This window comes from Erpetoichthys calabaricus, chromosome 8, assembly GCF_900747795.2.
Source record: "Erpetoichthys calabaricus chromosome 8, fErpCal1.3, whole genome shotgun sequence".
NCBI lineage: Eukaryota > Metazoa > Chordata > Cladistia > Polypteriformes > Polypteridae > Erpetoichthys > Erpetoichthys calabaricus.
The window spans coordinates 83517412-83540946 of NC_041401.2; the positions used below are offsets into that span (position 1 = coordinate 83517412).

Here is a 23535-nt window from a genome sequence, read left to right on the forward strand (position 1 = left end):
TTGCTATTTTACCCATTGATATAGTATTACCTATATAATATTAAGTTTATAATCTGGTAGTTTAAATGGACTGATTTCGATACTCACATTTATGTGAGCATTTTATGTGGACTACAGTCATAAAAAATACTGGTTCTTTAATGACATTTTATGGTTCTTTACTGTATTGTGTGATTCCTTATAGAGTCATTGCTTAACAAAGCACCATTTCATTCTGGGAAGGGTCCTCTGCATATGAAGGCGGTTCTTTGTTCTTTGAAAAAATTACTAATATATATTAAAAAAAGAAATCTTTAATGTATGGTAGGCTACCCAGGACACTGACAGATTAAGAAAACCTGGATCATAGTTGCCATTTTTATTAGCAAATGTAAAAATGAAGGTGCTCCTTTCCTTGAGTTTTTATGTCCCCCCTGAGAGTTTCCTCAGGATGCTGTGGCTTCCTCCCACAGTCCAAAGATATGCAGGTACAGCGGACTGGCATTGCTAAATTGCCCCTAGAGTGTGTGTTCACCCGTCCAAAATGCTCACACCCTGATGCATGCTGGGGTAAGCTCTATATATAATATATATTTTGTTATAGTGAATACTGAAGTAACAAAATTTTCAGAATAACGAATACTTTTTGTGAGCCTGGACAAATGTTCATAGAACATCATGGTAAATGAATCTCATTTTAATGAAAAATAAACCTCAGTATAACAATCGTTTTTTCTAACAAAAATAGCAACTGAAAATAATAATGTGAAACAAAAAATACTAAATGCCGCTTCTACACTTTCCACACTGTGTCTTGAGAAAGCTTGGTAGCTGCTCTGCTCTACTCCGGTAAAGAGTAAACCAATGGGAAAGCAAATGGTTCTCCTCTGTAGGATCAGAGCTCATCGCACAGTGTTTAACATTTAACACCAGGCTTTGATCTGCTCTTCCTCACACTCACCCCATCTCTCTTCTCCAGAGCGCGTCTATCATAGTGGTGATTCTGAGCAACTGGTGTTCTTCTAATCTGAAGATGGGATCTAAAGCTAGACGATCACCTGTGCTGTGGCTCCTAAGAGCTGAATTTCTGAATGAAGTCTCAAGACTGTGTCTGCCTTCTCTATACAGTAATAAAGTCCCTGTATTTTCCTTGAAAAACTGGACTCATCTTCCTGTCTTTCCTGCAACTCTGTGACCCAAGCTTAAAAATACCTGCATAATAAAATGGTGCTTCTTAAACTTCAAAAAAATATTTTATTTGAAAACAAGACATTAAATGTAATGTTCTTACTTAAATACAGGTATGAAAATACAGAATGTAAACGAGACGTTAGATGTATTTTTAAGTAGAAATACAAGTATGAACGCTGAATGAAAGTGAGACTTTAGATGTGTTTTTTTAAAATAGAAGTACAGGTATGAACACATAATGAAAACGCGATGTTAGATGCTAATTTTTTAATAGTGAAAATACAGAATGAAAATAAGTCATTAGATAAAGATGAAGACACGATTCCAAAGTGCTTTCGCCACATAATTTATCTTCATTTCAGAATCAACCTTTTTCAGTATTGTTAATTTTTCTTTTAGTGTAATCTGACAACCATTCTCACTTTTTTGTTCATTTTAAAGAAAACTTTGAGAAGCGCTATGAAACTTGAACAACACAGTATCCGCACACAACACAACTACCCACACGGTGGAACACTGACTCAGAATTTGGCGATGTAAATGATGTCACATTTACATGCTCGCTGAGTCTGTCCGAGACTGGAAACTTCGCAACCAATTGTCTCTCTCTTTGAGACAACCTGTTGCAAGGTACGAGGTAACCCCGATCCAGCAGAAGAGAACAAAGTGCTTGGTTTACTTTTTACCAGATGCGGCAGAGCAGCTACGGAGCTGCCCTTGTGCGCTGGCATTAGACATGGCGAACTGCCAGCGGCTCCACTCACAATACTATACGCATTGTCCCCATATTCACTATAATGAAATTTACGTTATAACAAATTATTTTAATGGTTCTGTGAGTTTTATAATGGGATTCCACCTATATATATATATATATATATATATATATATAGAGAGAGAGAGAGAGAGAGAGAGAGAGAGAGAGAGAGTGATAAGGCGCTATATTGACACCAACCCGACACAGACTGACACCAGAGGCACGGGCAAAATAAACAAAAAGTTTTATTTTTTCTTCAGCCGTGGGACACGTCTTCCCCATGTCCCACCGGCCCTAACACAGTCCCAAAATAACTAAAAGTAAATTACACCCCAAATCACACTCTTCTTTCCTCCACTCCTCCCAGGGCAGCTTCGTCCTCCTCCTCCCGACTCTGGTGTCCTGAGTAGTGGCTGCAGGCTCCCTTTATAGCCCACCCGGAAGTGCTTCAGGTGGTAATTAACCTAAATTAGGCTGCACTTCTGGGTGTGGCTGTGTTGCCGCCCACATGGGCTCAGGAAGCCTTGCAGCTCCCCCTGGCGGTAGCCATGGAGCCCAACCAGGATGAGCTCTGGTGTTCCATAAAACAGGCCCCGATGCAACCCAGGGGGGCTGCCAACAAGTGTTCTGGGGGACATAGCGTGCACCCCATGCCTGCTCCCCCGGATCCAGTGTTGAAGGGGCGTCCCCACCAGGCTTGGGTCCCAGCCATTCGCCACAATATATATATATATACTGTGTATATATATATATATATATATATATATATGGCCTGCCCCATTTAAGTTTAAAAAAAAAAAGTCATATTCAGGTGAATCTCCTAAAGATGATTGCTCAGGATGGCAGAACTTACGGTATTATTGACTCCTGACAAGACGTGGTGGATCCAGAAAGGCTGGAAGTGATGTCAGCAATGTTAATCTTCCGGTCTGCAGAGAGAGGAAGAGAAAAGAGTTCAGTCAACCACGCAGTCTGGATTTCTGTTGGGAAATTTCAATTATTTGAGCCCTTAAACTGTCCCTCATGCGCATAGGTTTGTCTATACACAAACACACACTAAAAACATACAAATTACTGCTGCCTTGTATGATTGTCGCACATTTGTGATGTTAATACTAATATAGTGGAATATGCAAACTTCCCCACTGTTAGTGGTCACAGGGAATGCCACCAAAACAACAAATATTGGCACTAGTCAATCCTAACCTGGTGTTGTCCTGTCTGTTGCGTTTCTGCCAACTTGTGGATGCCTCTTTGCTATCCTTGCCATCACCTCCTGCTGCCAAAATCGACGGACTCTCTCAATCCTTGCAGTGCTCCTGTATAAATAACCTGGCCAGAAAAATTGTGGAACAGACAGGATCTTTCTAGAGAGTTCTCTGTCAATCAGATGGTTCTTGATGCATTAACATTGCAGATACTTTATGCTACATGAGTGATAGTGCTTGAGTCTGCTAGTGCTACAATAACAATACTTAGACAGTGCTGGAGTAATGCAAAATATAGTAACGGCACTGAGAAGTTCCATCAGGCAGGGATGAGTCATCCAAGTTTGAGTTGGCATTACATCACCAATAGGAGGGGCACATATAAAAATGGCAAGCCTGCAAAGTCATAGACTTTTCCAACTAGTGTGGCAAAACATGAGCAGTCTTTTAAGGGTAGTGAGCCTTCTCAAAGAGTCATGTAAAGAGCAGAGAGTAAAGAGCAGAGAATCTATCCATTGCATGCTTGGTGCCAATGCTAAATTGGTGTCAGAACCGGGAAGAGAAGACCTACAGTCTGACTTAGCAGAGTGCTGAATGCCTTGGAGATCTAAACAGACCTGCTTAGCTCTTCAAAGGAGTTTCTGAGGAGTCTCAAGGTAAAAAATCTGTAATCTGGAGTGCCGTTTGCAGCAACTGTACAGGGGAAAAGACAGCTGAGAGACTGCCACTTCTGCAGCTCCACCATCTCAATAAAATAAACAAAGGGTGTTCAGCAGAAAAAGAGTCTTGGTGAAGCTGAGTATGTTGTACCCTGGGATTTGGAACACCACCTGTAAAGGTCTAGTGCGGGTTGTCAGACATCACAAGGATGAGAAAATAATATTGTAGAGTTAATGAAAGTCGGACAGTTACTTTGAGTCCAAGAGTTTGTAAGTCAAAGTCGGTATTGTTAAAAAAAAAATGCCACTCCCCCCAAATTTTGCTGCCTTAGTTTTACCTAAATGGTAGTGCCAGCCCAGTATATAGGACCAGTTTATTGCAATAATTGAAGAACATTTTCTTTTATGTTTTTTTTAAAAACTATGTGAGGCAATTTAAAGACAATCTTTATAATTATAAAGGTGATTTTTATAATAGAAGAATGGAATTAAAAAAGTGCTATTTATTTTATTAGTCATATTTGATTGTCCCAGGGTTGCTCATCAGGTTTTCATCACGTTCTAAAATAGTTCCAATTTCACCTGATAGGTGAGAAGAGTGTGAATTAATGAATAAAGATTGCTATGTATATAGATATGTTTGATTTAGGCCACAGAGCTATTGTGTACATAACATCTAAATGAGGCTCCTTTTTCATATCAGTCACTCATTGAATTCAATGTTAAGCTAACCTCATTTATTTTTGGAAATGAGCTGTGAACATGAATATTCTTGTCACAGCTCACGTTTATGGACTTTCTCCTCATCTTCCAAAACAGGCTATAGTAACAAAGTATCTATTGCTGGTTTTGCTTTATTGTGCAATTTGTTTTTGGCAGCTCATCGTCTGTCTTGTTTCTTCCAGCTAACATGACCATGCCTCCTGCGTCCACTCCCATACAAGGTAAGTGTGATTTCAGTGCTCTTCAATTCAGCTAAGTAACATTAGAACTCCCAGTGGAGCTTTGACTTATTTAGAGAGTGAGAGAGAAACTGGGTGGGATACCCAGTACAAAGAACGTTCAGGAAAGGCACACAGCATGAACCCCAGCCGCACACACTTTCCCATCTAATTCTTCCTTCTGTAACCCTTGTGGATCTGTTTAAGGACAGATCACATTTAATCCTCTCAGGTTCTTGAAGTTCTTTATAAGTTTACAGTTCTTTCATTGGCATGACAGATAAAATGTACTTTACCTTATAACTTTCTACAGACCTTTGTCACAACCATCCTTCCATCCATTATGGAACGTTATTACCTTTCTACATTTACAGATGCAGGAAGATGATATGGAATGACAATGATAATTTATGTATGAAAGCACACTGAACATCTGTTCTTATTGCCTACAGATATTCTGATCTCCACCTTGGCCCCTCCAGACAGTCACATCTTATTACATTGCTTGGTAACATCAGCTATTAGCCAATCATGTGAGATGGGTAGGGTGGGGAAATAAATGAAGTGCAGTCTCCTCTAAGGGGTGCTTCGGCATTGTGCCTTATTAATTAGATAAAAGCCACTCATTTTTTATTTGAATGCCAAGAATGTGTATATATATATTTTAATTTTGCCTGTATTATTTCACTTGCTTTCTGTTTTTAGCATTGCTTTTCTTGGTACCCTGTTATTTTTGGTCCTTTTCGCCTGTTCCTGATCTGGCCTTTGACTTGATGGACAATTAATTACTACACTTTGTTTGTTAATTTGTTTTCTAAGTTTTGACCTCTGTATCTTTTGACTTCCAACCACAATGTTTCCCCTATCGACTATCCATTACAGCCTTTCCAGTTATATAAGGCATGCCAAATGGCCAATGTGACACTCCAGCTGACAAACCATTATTGTCAATTGAAAGTGGATAGTCTAATCTGAACCTGGTCTCATAAAGAATATAAAATCACAAAGGGTGGAAAGTTGGGGTCCTGCGATATTTTAGACAAAAGACACATAGGATCAAACATATTTTAAATCATCTGAACCAAAATGACCAAATCCTAACATTTATTATAAAATCATATTAAAAAGTTATATTAGAAAGCAATAGGTCAAAGTCCTAAGTCAAGGTATAACAAAGAAAGCACAATTAAATCCGCAATCTTGGATGCCTGGTGTGGACCTTACGTCTCCTTCTGTAGCCGTTTAGGGATACTCATTAATGGAATGGAAGTGCACTTTATAAGTAGGTGGACACAGTTAAAATTTAAATATGAATCTCTCCTTTTGTGACATCTGTTCTTTCATCCCTCTACCCACACTTTTTATTTTATCTGTTTACCAAGTTTACTGTAGAAGCAGTGCAAAACCTATTCATCCATCTGCCTTCCCATTCATAAATTCATTCACATACTTTTAACTATGTATCCAGTTCAGTGCAGCAGTGGGATAAAATCTGTACATCCATAAATAGTCACTTTCTTTCCTGCTGTTATAATTCATTTTCCAAGAGTAGGAAGGCCCAAACACCTTGCCTACACAATAATTTCATTATTTATAAATCGAGAACTCAAAAATAAAGGTCCAAAACTATAAATGAAAGAACAAAACTCAGAAAATTAATTTTTTGTAATAAAATTGTAATGTATATTTTGTTAAATTTCAAATATAATACTCAAGATTCAAGGAAAGATCAAAGTTTCTGAAAAAAGATCAACTGACTAAAAGGAAAGAACAATTAGCAACATAGCAACTAAAACTATCTGTGCAAAAATCCATTAAGGAAAAAACAAAGATGAGAACTTAACTGCAAAAGTGCATTGAAGGGAAGAGAAAGGAAAATTAGCACAAAGGAGAACTGAAGAACATGTTAGGAAAACCTAACCATTGCCACAGCAAAGTGGATATGGCAGCTGGTGTCTTCAATAACAATAACACTCTCCTCTGGTAACTTCTGATTGGATCATGGCAGCACCTGAGAGTCCTAATTGACCAAGATTTAGGTTAGTAAGTGAGGACAAAGAGAAAAGAAAGCATAAACCAAGAAAAGGCAAGGAACCAAGGATAAACAGGAAAAATAACAACAAAACTGAAACAGCTGCAATCCTGACACCGGTAGTGTAAGGGCAAAATCCATCCACCATTCCATTTATACATTCTTTTATATTCTTTAACTTGTTTATCCTACTAATTCCAGTTGTGGCCTCTATCCAAACATCCATACATCTTTTGATCTTTCCATTTGTAATATTATTCATTTTGTTTAAATGTTAATTCTCTTTAGTCACAATCCATCTGTTTGGCTATCCATCCATTCATTGTGTTTTACCTGATTACCATGTTAATTAGAGCAGCTGGCTAACATCCATCCATAAACAATATATCTATCCATTTGTGCAGTCATTAATGTCCTTTTGCCAATATTCACCTGTCTGTCTATCTCTTTATCCATTATTTTTTTACTTTTTTTCCCCATCAGAGAAGCAACAAGTCGGAATATATCCACGCACCTATCTTTCCAGTGGTTTGTTTGTCCGTCTATTCACATATTAGTTATTCCTCTTTGTTCTACTTATTCAATAAAGAGTAGATAGTGGCCAAAGTCTATTCCAGCAGCAACAGGTTCAAGACAGGGCCCAATCTGATCAGAAATCTGGCTCACGTCAAGGTACACAATGACAAGGTCTCACAAGACTGAACACAACTAATAGCTTCAGCTATAGACTATGAAATGCTGGCAAAAACTAAGAGGAAGAGCACAGAAAAATCTACACAGAAAGCATCCATTTTGCTGCTGCTCTGCTTGCCACTCACTTTTTTTATTGATACATTTTCTAACTTGCTTATTGAATTCGAAAGACTGAGAAGAATGTCTGACACACTAATAAACTGATGGTTTCACACAAGTGGTAAGCCATTCTTTCTTAAATTTTGTTGCAGTCCGTCTGGTTAATGGCAGGGGCCGCTGTGAGGGTCGAGTGGAGATACTGTACAATGACACCTGGGGCACAGTGTGTGACGATGACTGGGATATTGTGGATGCCAATGTGGTGTGTCGTCAGCTGAGCTGCGGCCTTGCCCTTGCCGTCTCTGGAAGCGCTATTTTTGGACAAGGGACAGGCCCAATCCTCCTGGACAACGTGGACTGCAAAGGCACAGAGTCCGGGTTGAGCCAGTGCAGCAGCCTTGGCTGGGGTGTTCACAACTGCTACCACTACGAGGATGTGGCCGTGACATGCAATGGTAAAAAGGTTTGGTTTAAATTTGAGGCTGTTGGAAATGGGGGAGCTGACAGAAATTAAGATATTCTTAAAGTAAATGTGTTAAAAATCTGCTCGGCTTTCTGAGCTTCTCTTTGGAATTGGTCTTGGTGAATAAAAAATCAGAAGCCATACAATGCCATACATTCAAAAACCATTGTTTCTTTGACTTAAGCTTTTGCTTACCTTCAGTTTATTTTTGTATCTCTGCACTGTTTTCAGGACAGTATGGTGGCAGAGCTACTGCCTCTCAGCAAGGAGACCAGGGTTCACATCCTTGGTCCTCCCTGTATGGAGTTTGCATGTTCTCCCCATGTCTGATTGGGTTTCCTCTGTCTCCTTTCGATTTTCCTCCCACAGTCAAAAGACATGCAGGTTAGGTGAATTGGTGATCCTAAATTGGCCCATGTGTGTGGTTGGGGTTGATGTGTGTGTGTGTTTTTACTGTGATGGACTGGCACCCTGTCCAGGGTTTGTTCCTGCCTTACAACTTATGCTAGCTGGGATGGGCTCCAGCAGACCCCTGTGACTGGCACAGGCTCAGTTTTAATTCAGTGAACAGTGAAAGAATCAACCTGGGTAGGAAGATTTATTTAATTGACTGCTGATTCCCTTCTTAATGTGGTTAATCCAGGCAGGGTTTGTGAAGTCCAGGGTGTTGCTAATACTATGGTACATGACAATATGAAGAATGTTGCGTATGTGAATAGCTTTGTGGTCCCAATGAAGGAAGTATTATCCCTCCTTTTTTGAACTCACTTTATCCAATTCAGAATCATGTGAATCTGGAGACCATCTTGACAGTGTGGGTTTCACAGCAGAAAACAACATAGGAGTGCCATTCCCTCACACGGCACATTCATGTACGCACCCCACACTAAATCAATTAGTCTAACTAGCATGGCTTTAGGTTGTGGAAGAAAAAGCTTACAGACTTAGAGGAAACATGTAAATTTCACACAGATGTTATCAGGACTGTAATTTTAACACCATCTCATAGTGGTATGAGGCAATCTGATCTCTGTGGAACCCAAAAGCTTGGCCATGAGTAGTATTGACAGCAGAAGGTACAGAAGGTATTGACATTTCTGCCAGAAAACAAATACAAAAAAATGATATGCCACATAATAATTAGATTGTGTTTCTGAGATATTAATATATGAAGTGTTGGTTGGCAATGATTACACATTTAACACTATCTAACATTCAATCATCTTATTAAGGAATCATATTTTGCATATATGAGACTGTGAAGAGCATTATTTACAAGAACTGAGTAGGGAGAAATGTCTTATACTGTAGCTCTAGGGTCCTGGATCAATTCCCAGAGCAGTCACTACCTGTGTGGAAGTTACAGGTTTCTCCATTGTCCATCTGGCTTTTATTCTGGTACTCTCTTTTTATTCAACAGATTTAAGTTGCTCATGTTGACCACGTAGAAGTGACTGGATCCTGTATTGAACCAGTGTCTTCTCCAGTTTTGTTTCTTCTCTTTTGCCTGATGTTGTCAGAATAGATTTTCTAATCAGTAGTATAGATAAGTAGGTGCTCAATTCATGAATGTAACAGAATTAGAGGAAGAGTAGTCTGCCTCACTAACTGATATTAGTGCTCATGGCCTTTGTAAACATGCAAACTCTAGCAACAGTATTCCAGATGGAATCTAGTAATACTGTAATGTTTTCAGCAAAATTGTTTAGGTAAAAGACATCACACGTTCATAATATCCATCATGTACAGTATATTAAATTGAATTAAGGTTAACTTTTTTTTTAACGTGTTCTAAGCCCAGAAAGACCTCTTTTAAGATAGTTGTGAGCTGGATATGCCATTTACATCAATCCATTGATTCATTCATTCAATCCAATTCAGTGACCTGTCTCACTTAACATGGTGTGACAATCAGGGCTACATTCCATTGGAGGGCACACGTAGGTTCACCTACTGGGCTAATTCAGTCACCGATTTACTTATTCTGCATGTCTTTTGGATATGGAGAGAAAATGAGAGTACCCAGAATAAAAAACTCTACATATAAGGGAAGAAATGTGCAAAAGTTTCAGGCTATGTCAGTGAGTGTGTAAAGAAGCACAGATGCCTTGTTTAGAAAAGGCAAACAACACTCTAAAGTGCAAAAAATTGACAGATGGATTGAATGGATGGGTGGATGGATGGACATTTCAGTCAAATATAAACTATTTTTACATAGGCTTGATAAGCTTCAGACATTATATCTATTTTTGGTTATTGTTGTCTTATAACAGATATGTCTTTTCCTGTGATAAGAGAGAAAAATCAGCAAACTACACCAACCCCAAAGAAAACTGGACAGGGTAAGTTCACTCTGCCAACCTGCTAGTCTCAAAAATGCAGGATTAAAAGTCAAGGCAAAGAATGTACAGTCACTGTTTTGCAATGGTGGACATGAACCCGCCCAATGGTGCTCACTGCTATTTATTAGATGGCTCACTTTAGCTAATAGAAAGTTCCTAAAGTTTGGGTTTTACTTCTTAGTGAAATATAAAAAAATACTTATCTGTGTCAACAATTTTAAGGATGAAAAAGTCAACTCATTCTACATATTTTTGTTTCATTTTAGCTCTCTCCCCTGTAGTGATACCCCAGTCAATCTGCTGCCAGTCTAAATCAGACAATTTTCACCCCAAATTGTTCACTGAACAATAAGCCTAGAGAATGTCATGTTGTTAATAAAAAAAATTAACAAGTAATACATGTGGTCTGCAGTTTAATTGTAAAAATATCACTTTTACATAGAATGTAAGGCTTCTGTACAACTGGTTATGCAGGAGCATAGTGTTAAAACAATTGAAAGGATAAAGAATACAAATCAGAATCAGTATATGAATTGGCTCATTCTAGTAACATGACATCAGTGATTGGTGTCATCCCTAAAAAAATAACTGTGGATCCCTACTCTCCTGATAACATTGTGAAGTAATAAACATTTTGTTTTCTTCTTACCTAATATTGAGATGCCAAATTCTAGTAGTGTAAAAAAATTAATTTAGTTGGGGTGCTGCTCTTCTTTGATTCTGGGTGTATTTTGATTCCTTACTTTCCTTGAAGGGTTTCGGTCAACAGTGCTACTTCAGTCCAAACGCTCATATGGTGCAAGTTAGGCAGGGGTCTGGAGAAGATTCCTTTGACAATTTTTGCTTGAAAGAGTGGTTGTTAGTTGACTGTGCTTCATTGTGATTATTGTGAAAGTGGGCTTAGCAGCCTCAATAAATAGGTGCCATTGAACCCAAGCACCTACCCATGCCAACAGCTATGCAGCTGGTTTATGCAAGCAGCCAACAGACACCGCAGTGTTGATAACCTCATTGAATCATGGCCACCTAAACTTATTCTTTTGAACCCCGGAAATGGTTTGAGTGGAAGTTTATTATGCTGCCCTTTTGAAGGCAGTAGGCATTCTTACAGCTCTCCCATAGCAGGCCATTCCTGTCCACACTGATCCACTGACTGCTTTCCTTCTTTCTCACTCTCTCTGCCTTATTTTCCTCTTGCATTCTTGTCCCTGGCAATCCTAATTGTTTTTAATGAATCATGACTTGGAAAGAGAGATGAAAACATAGTCAGTGCCAATTATTTAGCCTTTTATGGAGTACAGAGAAGCGTACAGGTAAAAGTCAACTTATGATTATGATAGTTCCAACAGCATGCTGATATATGAAATTTATGTAAAAAAACAATTTGAAGTGTGTAACTATCTCAAACTCTTTATGAAATGTGTTGCAGTTTAGTGAGCAAATGGATTTCTAGGTAATAGTTATCATTTTATATTTTTGCAAAATGTAAATTTGTGTTTTCATCCATCCATTTTTCAATCTACTAAATCTGGAATTTATCCTTGACAGCAGAAACTAATCCTGAATGGGATGGCACTTAATGAGATATTATGTTAATATACCTTAGTTCCTTTCATGCCATCTTATCTTATCATGGAGGTAAAAGTGAAATGTTAGCAAGAACACTGGCTTTTATTTTTTGGCAAGTGTATCCCCTTTTTCTTTATAACCTCTTCGTATTATCCACAGCTGTGTCTCTCTTAATGATAATTTGAGGATGCAACTGAACACCACAGACTAGACATCTGAAATGTTACAGGACTGGTTGCAATCTATAAGCTCATCGTCACCTGTTTATTGGACCACTGCAGTTATGACTAAGACTTAATCATTTGCTAGGAATATACTCAGTATGCTCATCTTAATATGGAGGTGACATGATATCATTTTAAGAACACTGCCCCTGACTCAGTGGAGTCCAAATTTGGGAGCTGTTTGTATAAACTACAGCTAAGTATATCTTAAAATGCTTTTTAATCAAACTAAACTGCTTTGAAGTGTTTTAAAATACACCTTAATCATAGGGAGTCCTAGTGGCAAAAGGTGTACATTGAAATTAAATTTATTCAGTATGTTGGCTAGTTGATGTCTTTAAAAGTAAGGATAATTACCTTCACTTACTACTACCATTTACTATTACAATTATTGACATGACAGACACTTTTATACTAAGTGACATACAAAAGAGGTCAACATACATTAATCGAGTAACATCATCCTACTGACTGTGTGGAAACAAGTGTTACAGGGCAAGGTTACAAAATTGATCATCACAAGTGAAGAGCTCTGAAACCAAGCAAAACAACACAAGATTAGCTACTTTTTTCCTAGCATATGAAGGACCTTTCGTCAAAACCATTGTCAATTAGAAATATATTCACAGAATTTAAAGGAGAATCTACAAGTTTTCCTTAAACACAGTGAAGGAGTTACCAGTTTCGATGGAGAAGGGCAACTTGCTCCACCAGCTAGGAGCTACATATGAAAAGAGTCTGGATTAAGAACTGCTACCATATAGAGGTGATATCATCAGATACTGTTTACTAGCAGACCTGAGTGAATAAGAAGGCTCATAGGACCTCACGAATAACCCCAAATACATGGGAACTTCCATTTACATTACAAATAAGTAGGCAACATGGTAAGTGCTCTGCTGAACTAATTTCTATGGGTTTTCCTAATTTGATATTATATTTTTTTGAGGCTTGTTAGTTACATGTATCTCTGAGGCTGAAGAGGTCAGTTTCTAATAACGGGCCACAGATCAGTATAGCCATTGTAAAGTTACCTGTTGTTCATACCGATTCAGACATAATAATTCACTTTTAGACAGAAACCAGTCACCATCCTTAAGATGAAAGAAAACAAGATAGAGAATAACATATCTTAAAAAAGAAACCTCACACTCTCAGATATTCTTAATGAAACAATGGCTAATCCTGGAAAGCAAAGTACACAACTAGCTCACTAACAAACATAAGCCAATGGTAGCAAAGAACTCTTTAATTAGTTAATCACAGGCATTTCTTCTATATATTTTGCAGATCTGGTCAGACAACTAATAACATAAAGACTATAAACAGATTTCAAAATTGGTTAACATTAACATAAAAAATTACCACTCAGGGAAATTATTCATTTACTCTTTGTGACACAGTGGCTACGAGCGAGTGCTACCTCACAGCTCTGGAACTCTGTGTTTCAATGTCTGCCCAGTTAGTGTCTCTGTCAAAAACTAGGATTGAATTGAATCTGTTATGTTGTACACTCAAAGTATTTTGGGCAAATTTAAAATCAATCATTTTACTTATACAATATTTGAAGTAATACCAAATAGAATAACATTATGCTATGAAAAATTAGCTGTAATATTCTACAATACACTGCTTGCATTAAGACCCATTTTGCTCAACGGGAAGGATCCTAATCGACCTTCTGTAACTCTAAATGGTGTTCTAATATTACCTCAGATTTAGAAAAATCTAATTCTCTTCATAAGGATTATAAGGACTCTAAATTTGGAAAGAGTTAATTAATATACAGTATATCTAAAGTAATCATGGGCTGGGCTTATTTTTTGTTTGCTGGTTTATTCTATCCAGTTAAATAGATCTGTAAATCAGCTTGGATTAGCTGTTGTGGTTCACGGACTGTATTCGGAATATATTGTGTTTGCTATGCTTTTTTGTATTGTATTGTATTTTTCTATCAATAAAATAAAAATGAATCTGTCACCAGAGCAGAGAACAGGTTCCTGCTTAAAAACTAGCAAGTTCACATTCTATATATTTTCTCTTCCTTTCCAGAAGAGGGCAGTGTTCGCTTGGTAAATGGACCAGATGCCTGCCAGGGCAGGGTGGAGATCTTTTACAAAGGAAGCTGGGGAACAGTTTGTGATGATGACTGGGGAATAAAGGATGCCATTGTGGTCTGTCATCAGGTTGGCTGCGGACCAGCTCTGGCTTTTACAACCAATGCTTTTTATGGATACGGCACAGGACTCATTCTTCTTGACAATGTTAACTGTGATGGAAGCGAATCATTTCTGGCCTCGTGCTATAGTCTCGGTTGGGCTATACACAACTGCGGGCACCACGAAGATGCTGGAGTAGTGTGTGCAGGTATGACAACAAATTCCTCCCAAGACACAAGTGGCAGAGAGGGTTGTTTAATAGTAGGAAAAGAGCAGAAATCCAGCACATCCTCCACTGTTTCATAAAGCTGCACCTATGACTATGCTGAGAAGAACCCAGCAGAGCTATTTATGGGTGAATTTAGATGACCACAACATTCTTGGTACAAAAGGAAATATACTGTAAGAAGTGGAGGCAACCAGATAATGGCATTCAGAACTTAAAGATGCCCATTGATAAATTATAACTATTTGTTGTCTACTTACTCCACTTACTCTAGCTTGGGCTCGTCATACGACTCTGTAGGTTCCATCTGGATTTGCTCTTTCTCAAGATCCAAAACCTGCTCAGCAGCACAAATCCAGGACCTATGAAAAAGTCTCTTCAACATTATTTATCTTTCCACAATGACTCATTTAAAAGGTGATTCCACTAAACCTGTTTTTATAGAACCAGACTCCATTGGTCCCCAGCTTCTCAAAGAGGCAAGACAACATTATGTGAAAAGGGTACATGCAAACTGCACAGCAAATGCCAAAATTAATATCTTATTTGCAGAGTGTTCATTTCAGAAGGTCCCCAGAGAAGGAATTTGAATTGCATCCACCTTTCGTTGACCCCTGGCGTAGAGAGTTTCTTTGCCTGGTGCTGATCTTCCCTTGCAATTGAACAAAGAGTTATCACAAGCTGTAGTGGGTAATGGATAAGCCAGATAAAAAATACACAATGAATGGCACAACACCTATATCAGTGCCCATTACAACTTTCTGACATTCAAGTTCTTTCACATGACGTGAAATGTGAATGCATTAAATGCAATTGTCAAATTAACATATTTCTGGCATTCGTGTTTAATATATAATATAACGTATGTTGTATACTGTATATACTGTATACAGTAGTACTAAACCAGTGGACAAACTAGCTACAAATGCTTTTTATTGTCATTATACCTTACAATGACTTGAAATGAATTGTTACATAATGGTGCATGTGGTGTTGGTATTAAAATCACAGAGTTTCACCCTCTCAATAGCACAAATGGCACCCAGAAGCAGCTTGTTTGCTGCCTGCCTTAAAAATAGAGAGGATGTGGCACTCTTACTGTATACATTGGCCTCTCTGCTTCTGCCATGTTAACAGATGGAAATTTGTCATTCAGGCTGAGCTAAACTTTATCTGTTTGAAACTCAGTTAAAACCCTCTAATGCTAAGGCTATTTTGTCTTTTTGAAGGGACTGGGATATCAACGGTGGTGCCCAATAGCACAACTACAATGAACCAGACAAAAAAGACTGTCACTGAGAGCATGGCAGGTAAGCCCATTCATTGAACTCTCTGGTCTATGTGATGCCTTCATGTGTCCCTTGCCATTCTCATTTATTTTTATGGTACCAAATATTTTGCTCACAGGGGACATCAATGCATTTTTGTCTTTGTATTGTAAAAAGGACAATTAGGTCACTTCGGATAACACAGTGTGGCTCTGCTACAGTGTCCACTTATCAATACAATGAAATCAGTTGTGTGTATTGGAAGCAATGCTATTTTAGTTCCTTTTTTAGATTTAGTTTTTAAATCTTTATTATTTTCATTTATCATTTAATTTTAATTTTAATTTTATGACTTTTTATTCATTTATTTTTTAGTTTTTATTTTGAGAGAACCATTACTATTTAATTTTAATTTCAGCTTAAAATGGCTATTTGAGAAAGATTAGGAAATGCATGTTGTGCTTACATAGCAAAGGGATTGTATAAACAAGCAGATATCTAAAAGCTCTTTTTGCTCCTGTCGCCTGTATAGTTATATTGTAAATATTTTCTGCAGTTTGTCAATTGCATTGCAGCTGTGTCCATCTGTTAAAGGAGAAGGCTGGTATTTGGGCAGCACGAGGCATTTTAAAAATCCGATCCATCACTTCTTGGTACCTCATGTGGCAGCGCACTTTCCATCTTTTTGTTTTCGATTCACTGAGGTGACCAGACAGCCACTTCATGTAGAGAAAAAAATTAAAGTTTGGTGGTGAATGTAATTTTATGTTCTTTGGTAGTTTTTTTTTGTTTTTTTTTCAGCATGTTGCACCCCTCAACCTCCTTATAAACCTCTTTATGAAAGCAGTTTAAGTGTGGTGGGTTTGTTTCACAAATCCAACTGCCATGTTATCAAATACACACTTTTGTTACTGTTATTGTCAAACTTGAAGCACTCCTATACAGGACCTTACTGCTCAAGACCAATTCTTTGTTGTTTGAAAGCGTGTCCTGTGTACGTAGCTAACAATGGTCACGCTTATTAGGTTACATACTGTAACTATATAGCTGACGGCCATTAAGTGAACAGAGGGACAGTGAACAGCAATAGACCCTCTAAGGACTTAACTGGAGTTAAATGGTGTGAACAAAAATGTTCAGTTACCCTTTCATCACTGCTATCTATTATGCATATGTTTATCTATTCATATGTAATAATCTGAAGTTATTACACATTACAGAATACACTTAAAAATGTATTTGCTAAAGTGCCATATTTTTAAACTATTCCAACAGAAAGTATTTATTTATTTAGTATTTTCATTCATTTTTTGTGAAAAGCTGAACAGATATACCCATACGTTTCTCATAATTGTAAATTTAAAATCTGAATGAACAATTTAGCCTTATTTAATAACATATTATGTACAACAAGATTATTAAAAATGATTCCGATTTGATTGAAAATTGTTACAAACCACAACTCGGTATTTGCCTCAGAGTCTAAGAGCACATTCAAGCATTGCAAAAATGACAACCGGCCAGAAACATATTTCTTTTTTAAATAAGGTTTTCCATACATCTGTTCATTTTGGTCAAATCTGCCTAAACCATCAGAGCTTAACCTTACAGTATCAGGTACAAGGCTGAAGTCAAAGCTAGACATTAAAAAAGTTAGTTTTGAAAAAAAATTCAAAAATAAAGAGAAGAAAAGAAAAAATAAATTAAAACACTGTACCACAGAGCACTTAGACTAAGTACAGATAACACAAATAAGAAAAGATTTAGGCTCACCATAAACGTGGGGGGGGTTCAGTATTAGTTTCCATTTTTGCCATTAATATCCATAGTTCATGCTATTTAATGGGCGGCTCGGTGGCACAGTGGTAGCTCTGCTGCCTCGCAGTAAGGAGACCTGGGTTCGCTTCCCGGGTCCTCCCTGTGTGGAGTTTGCATGTTCTCCCCGTGTCTGCGTGGGTTTCCTCCGGGTGCTCCGGTTTCCTCCCACAGTCCAAAGACATGCAGGTTAGGTGCATTGGTGATCCCTAGTGTATGTGTGTGCCCTGCGGTGGGCTGGCACCCTACCCGGGGTTTGTTTCCTGCTTTGTGCCCTGTGTTGGCTGGGACTGGCTCCAGCAGACCCCCGTCACCCTGTAGTTAGGATATAGCGGGTTGGATAATGGATGGATGTTATTTAATACACAATACATGGCAGTTTGGATATGTGCTTTATGCACATTTTACAATGAGAAGCCAAGTAAAATGACCCTTTTTGCTGGCTGACTGAACAGTTTATAATATGCAAACTTTTGAGGCAGCTCAGGCCCCTTCTTCAGGCAAGATGTAATCCATTGCATCAATAATGGCTAACACCCTACTACTACACACATTTTACAGAAAGTAGACTTTCTTTCTGTGCTGACTTGTAACAGAAGTAATAGAAACAGCATGATTTTTTTTACATATTGTAATTGATACAAATCTTATCAACTTGATTGATGAGCTGATTTACCCTAAACTTCTATGTCTGCAGCTCTGCCCTGAATCAATGACTTTAGCTTAGATAAGACATTCAAGATTTCTTCTTTAAATCAGGGTTATTGTTTGAAATATTTGTATTTCAAGTTCTACTTTGCTATGTTTCACAAACCAAAGTTACTTCAAATCAAATAGCTGCCAAATTGTGTGTGCATAACATTTACGATGGCTGGGCATAAGACTAAATATTTGTCAGTCAGTCAGACATTTTCCAACCCGCTATATCCTAACACAGGGTCACGGGTCTGCTGGAGCCAATCCCAGCCAGCACAGTGCGCAAGGCAGGAACAGTTTCTTTAGGACGGTCCGAAGCTTAAATGGCTGGATAGAAACATACCAAACTCGAATCATAAGCCTGTTATGACAATGTGCTGATTAGTTTTTGAGCGAAATTTTGCAAGAGAAAGCGGCACTCTAGGGGAACCCACAAATACCATAATTCTGCAATTATTTATGAATTCTTGTCAATTGTTATCTTTTTCACTCAATGTTTAGTGTTGTTTTTATTTCATTCAACAAAATGCTTTTTTAGCCTTTTTAATTTCAGTTTTCATCATCGATAATAACTGTGATTGAAAAACGATTCCATGGTGAGTTTATTATTAACAGTACAGAAGAAGAGACATAGTTATTGGTGGCAGAGTGGCACTATGGTTATCAGTGTTGTCTCATGGCTCCAGAGTCCTGTGCTTAAATCACTATCATTCTCCATCTGTTCTTTATTTTTTTTAAATTCCAAAGACATACAGTCTGGGTTCATTAATGACACTGCATTTACTCAATAGGCGTGAGCATGAGTGTACCCTGGCATCATATCTGCACTAGTTCCTCTTTTCTGCCCAATGCTTTGGGTGTTTATGACACTATATGAAGTACTGAAATTACTGGATGTTAGAAATTAATGCATAACTGAGTGGGTTTTGACCCTCTGCAGACCTACAGTATAGCACTAAAGGTACATGCAACCCTTGAAGTGCTGTGAAGATGTGATGAATAAAAGTCTTAAGTCTTGAATTGATTGCGCTCTTCAAAACTCACAGATCGCTTGCCAGAAGACAGAAAAATGGTAGTGGGAGCCCAACAGGTTTTCATTTTAATTACTGACAAGCACTTGTTAGATAGATAGATAGATAGATAGATAGATAGATAGATAGATAGATAGATAGATAGATAGATAGATAGATAGATAGATAGATAGATAGATAGATAGATACTTTATTAATCCCAATGGGAAATTCACTTGTTATACAGTATGTGACATCTTATGACATGTTTATTGTGTTTTTAATTATCAAACTCAGTCATGATTTAGCAGAGTTGACCCCCACCACTAATCATTGACTTACACATTTGTCAATAATAAGAACTTAAAAGTACAGTCCAGTCCCAGGTTCAAATCCCAGTTCAGTCACTGTATGGAGATTGCACATCTTCCCTATCTGGTTTCCCTGTCTGGTATTCCCAAGATTCGAAAAATATATGGGTTATCTTAATTTGTCTTAATAAGTTTGAATTAACCTGGCAAGTGTCAGTGTGCCCATGATGATTTGATACCTTGTTCTTATCCTGGCATGAGCTGTTGGGATAGAAGCCAGCTCTTTGTGACCGTAAACTGCATAACTTTGATGTATGGACAATGTTTGAGTTCTCCTGCCTTCTCCTGTTCAGTTAATGCCCCAATAAGAGCTGGAGTTTCACTTACTGAACACATGTGGCCATTTTATCTTCATGATGAATAAGGTAGCAGAAGGTACCTGTTAGAATCAAGTTTATATTTGTACTAGTCGACGCCTGCCGTAGCATACGGCGGTGTAAGAATAGGAACAGAAAATGGTGAGAAAGGAATTCAGAAATCAAGAAGAAATAAATACTTCTTGAAAGACGCAGTGTGCATGTAGAATTTCCGGCCAAGCAGGATTACATTTGAAAATAATAAATAAATCAGGCTTTCTGAATTTACATACTATGGCCATGGCATCCTGATAGTTTTGTTGCATGTATCTTGGATTTCCTGGGAATGTGGACGGTAATATGATCATTTTGCCTACACGAACGTTGTTATTTTCAGCGTTTGCTTGCAGTGCGTCTGATAGTTCGTCGCGCAGATCTTGTTGATGTAATCTGAGATAGTTGAGACGCGTGCCCTCTGTTTTAACATACGCATCTACGCCGTACTATTGGAATAATTTGCTGCTGGAATGCAAAATACTAAATGTATTCCTCATTGCTAATCTGTATGCATAAAATTGGCATTGAGTAAGCCTTATTCACTTGGCGGTTCTTTTATTGGGAACATGTTCTAAATCTTTGTGCCAGCCAATGTCTTCGTGAGGGAATAAAAGTGGGTAAACCATAGGATCACAATTCATATTGAGCGTAGAAATCTGTTTACAGGAGTTGCCTATGGGATAGATGCAAATGTCCCTTTCGGCAGGCGTTTCGCCATCTTCTCTGATGAAAATCGCTGCAACATCGGTGTGACTTGTCGGGGCATTGTATCCTCGTAAATCCTGCTTAGGGTTTTCCTTGAAAACCATTCGTACAGATGCTGTTGGATTGGACTGAGTGATTTCATGCATGTGTTTGTATGATTTAGCAAAGGGGTTGATGGTTCTGAGCATGGAATCTAGCTGGAGAAGTACATTTTTGCAGCATGCAGAATTTGCTTTATTTTGTAAGCGTACTTCAGTAGCTTGCGCTGTGTCAAAAACATACAACTGTCCATATCCTGGAGAGGTAGAAGTGTTAGCATATAGTGGAGAGATTTGGTGATAAATTTGCCCGTGTATTTTAAAACAGTATGGTCCGTGGCCAGGAGGTTGAGTTATCTGTGCACCCATGGAAGCAAATGCTAGAGAAGGGTTGTATTCTCGAATGTAATCACGATAATTTTTAGCTTCTGATGTTTGCTGTGTAAGATGCTGTTCTAAAGACACAGGTGGCTCCCGCAAAGGTGGTGAAGCTACTTTACCGTTGTGGCAGCACCTCGAATACTTGTTGGATGTATTATGCTCAGCAGGCCAGTATAGTGCATAACATGGAAGAGGACGAATAGGAATCGAGAAATGCCATGTCAGCTGCATGTGGGCGGTACCGGTTTTGAAGCGGAAGCAGGACGAACCAGAAGAGAAATATACTGTATGTAAGAGATTATTTCTTTTTGTTTAATTTCTTGGACTATTTGTGTTATTTTAGTTTCCGTTTATAATTGTAACTGTAAAACTTTGTTACTAGTTTCCCATTTGGTGTAATGTTCACCGCCACTATATGCTTTACTCTCCATGAGTACCAAGTGCAATGACACCCATTGCTAGTCACATGGCATATGATGTCATCATGCTGCTACTATAAAATAAGCCAACTCTTCACAAATCACTTTGACTTAATATCAAAGGAAAGGCCTAGTGTAGGAGAGGCTAAAATGACTTCCAGTGTAGGATTTTCATTTTGACTAACTTTGTTTCTGTACTTTGTTTACTGGATTTCATTTTGTTTTTGTTATCTTCCTATTGTCAATAACTTGCTATCTATGTTAGCATTATGCATATGGTGGAAAAAAAAGCATGAAAAGAATAAACCACACTATCAAAAGACATACAGATTAGGGGAATTGATGATGCTAGCGTGTGTTTGGTATAGGGGTATGGGTCTGTGCGGTCGCCCTGTGATGGATTGGGGCCCTATGCATGGTTTGTTCCTGCCTTGCACCCTATGCTAGCTGGGATACACTTCAGCACCCCCACAGAGCCTGGTCTGGATTAAGTAGGTTAGAAAATGACATGACATGTTAGGAACAGGAGGTTGACAAAGCTGGAGGATGAAATGCTTCCAAGCTTCTAAACCAAAATGGGTTCCAAGTTAAAGGGCAAGTGAAAATCTTTACACCTAAATATATTAAACATATTTACAACAATTCCTTTTGCATCAAAACATCCTTGAACATCAGGACTAGAGTGCTATCATCTTAAATTGTGGAAAATATAACCATCACTTTGTCACACTTTGCATAGTAGCAACAGGAGGCTAGTAAGCAACACTAACATGGCTGTGACCTCATGGAGACAATCAAGAGAAATGTTTTACTCAAAATGGTGATGCGAGGATGTCACCAATATAATTCTACTGTCATGATTTGTATTCTGTTTGGGCCACTGAGATCTGATATGGATTACAGGGGGCTTTTTTGAGTATTTATAATTTTAAAAGCTTGTTTAGGATGTCATTTTAATAAGGTTGTTTTTATTTCAGCGTCCATCTTAGTTGTGGCTTGATTAGCCATTTTTGTTCATCATTGTCTCAAATATAAAAACGGAGGCTTCCACAATATTAAACATCCCTTGGTGGATCAAAGATAAATCCTAAAAAAAAATTATAGCATAGATAATTAATAGATGAATTAAGGTCTGTTAGTGTTTTCAGATTCAATCATCCTTCTTTCTGTACTGTCAGAGGATTGAGCAGCACAAAAATGAATGAATACACCAGACTGGGAAATGAGTCATAGTCAGTGGCAGAAAAAGGGCCATTACTGAAAAGACCAAAAATCACAAGTTAAATAGGAATTGGAGTCAGAGGGGACAGCAAACATTTCAAAAGAAATATAACAAAGATACATGCACAAAGGTCTGTTCTGGAAATTGTTTTTATCCAACTCGTATCACTCCAGTTTTTAAAGTGTCACGTAGGTGAGGCCAGATGTCACAAAGCACAAAACCAAACTGCAGCTGCTAGGTGCAACATCCTGTTTATGAATTAAACAAAATGGTGTCATGGATCAGTAAATAACATAAAAATAATAATTTTTTTTCCCTGTAAACTGAATAATTAATAAATTCAGCTGGAATTGTTCTATAAGAGACAAAGCTAACTTATAATTCCTACAGAGAACATGTTCCCAGAAAATAATGTTTTAAGTAGCTGCCTCATAACATATTCATCTACAGTTTTGTCTGGTTTTGACAGGAGATTTTTTTTCTTTTCAAATCCATTTTTGCCCACTCTTTTGTTCCCTTTCATCTCCTGGCCTGGTTTTCATTTATTGTCACAACAATAAAAGATTAAATTTAATACTGTCGAAAATAAAATAAAAGGGCAAAATCAGAGCAAGAAAGAATTCTGTAAACTTTAAAATCCCAAATGATTCACACTAGCACCTCTTCTGAATTTTGAAAGACCTGGTCACAAATTTTTGTTTCCGTCTCAAGATTG

General features: G+C 37.9%; 1 protein-coding gene across 2 annotated transcripts in view; it reads left to right on the forward strand.

The window, feature by feature from the left end:
* The window catches only part of LOC114656700 (scavenger receptor cysteine-rich domain-containing group B protein), a 70172-nt gene that overhangs the window by 19266 nt on the left and 27371 nt on the right, over window positions 1–23535 (forward strand). Inside the window, exons 4-8 of one of the 2 annotated variants that reach the window (XM_028808328.2) lie at window positions 4700–4738; window positions 7712–8014; window positions 10296–10364; window positions 14210–14524; window positions 15772–15852. In XM_028808328.2, coding sequence (XP_028664161.1) covers window positions 4700–4738; window positions 7712–8014; window positions 10296–10364; window positions 14210–14524; window positions 15772–15852 — 807 coding nt within the window. The remainder of the gene's footprint in view (window positions 1–4699; window positions 4739–7711; window positions 8015–10295; window positions 10365–14209; window positions 14525–15771; window positions 15853–23535) is intronic. The other variant, XM_051930818.1, reaches the window with a different exon arrangement.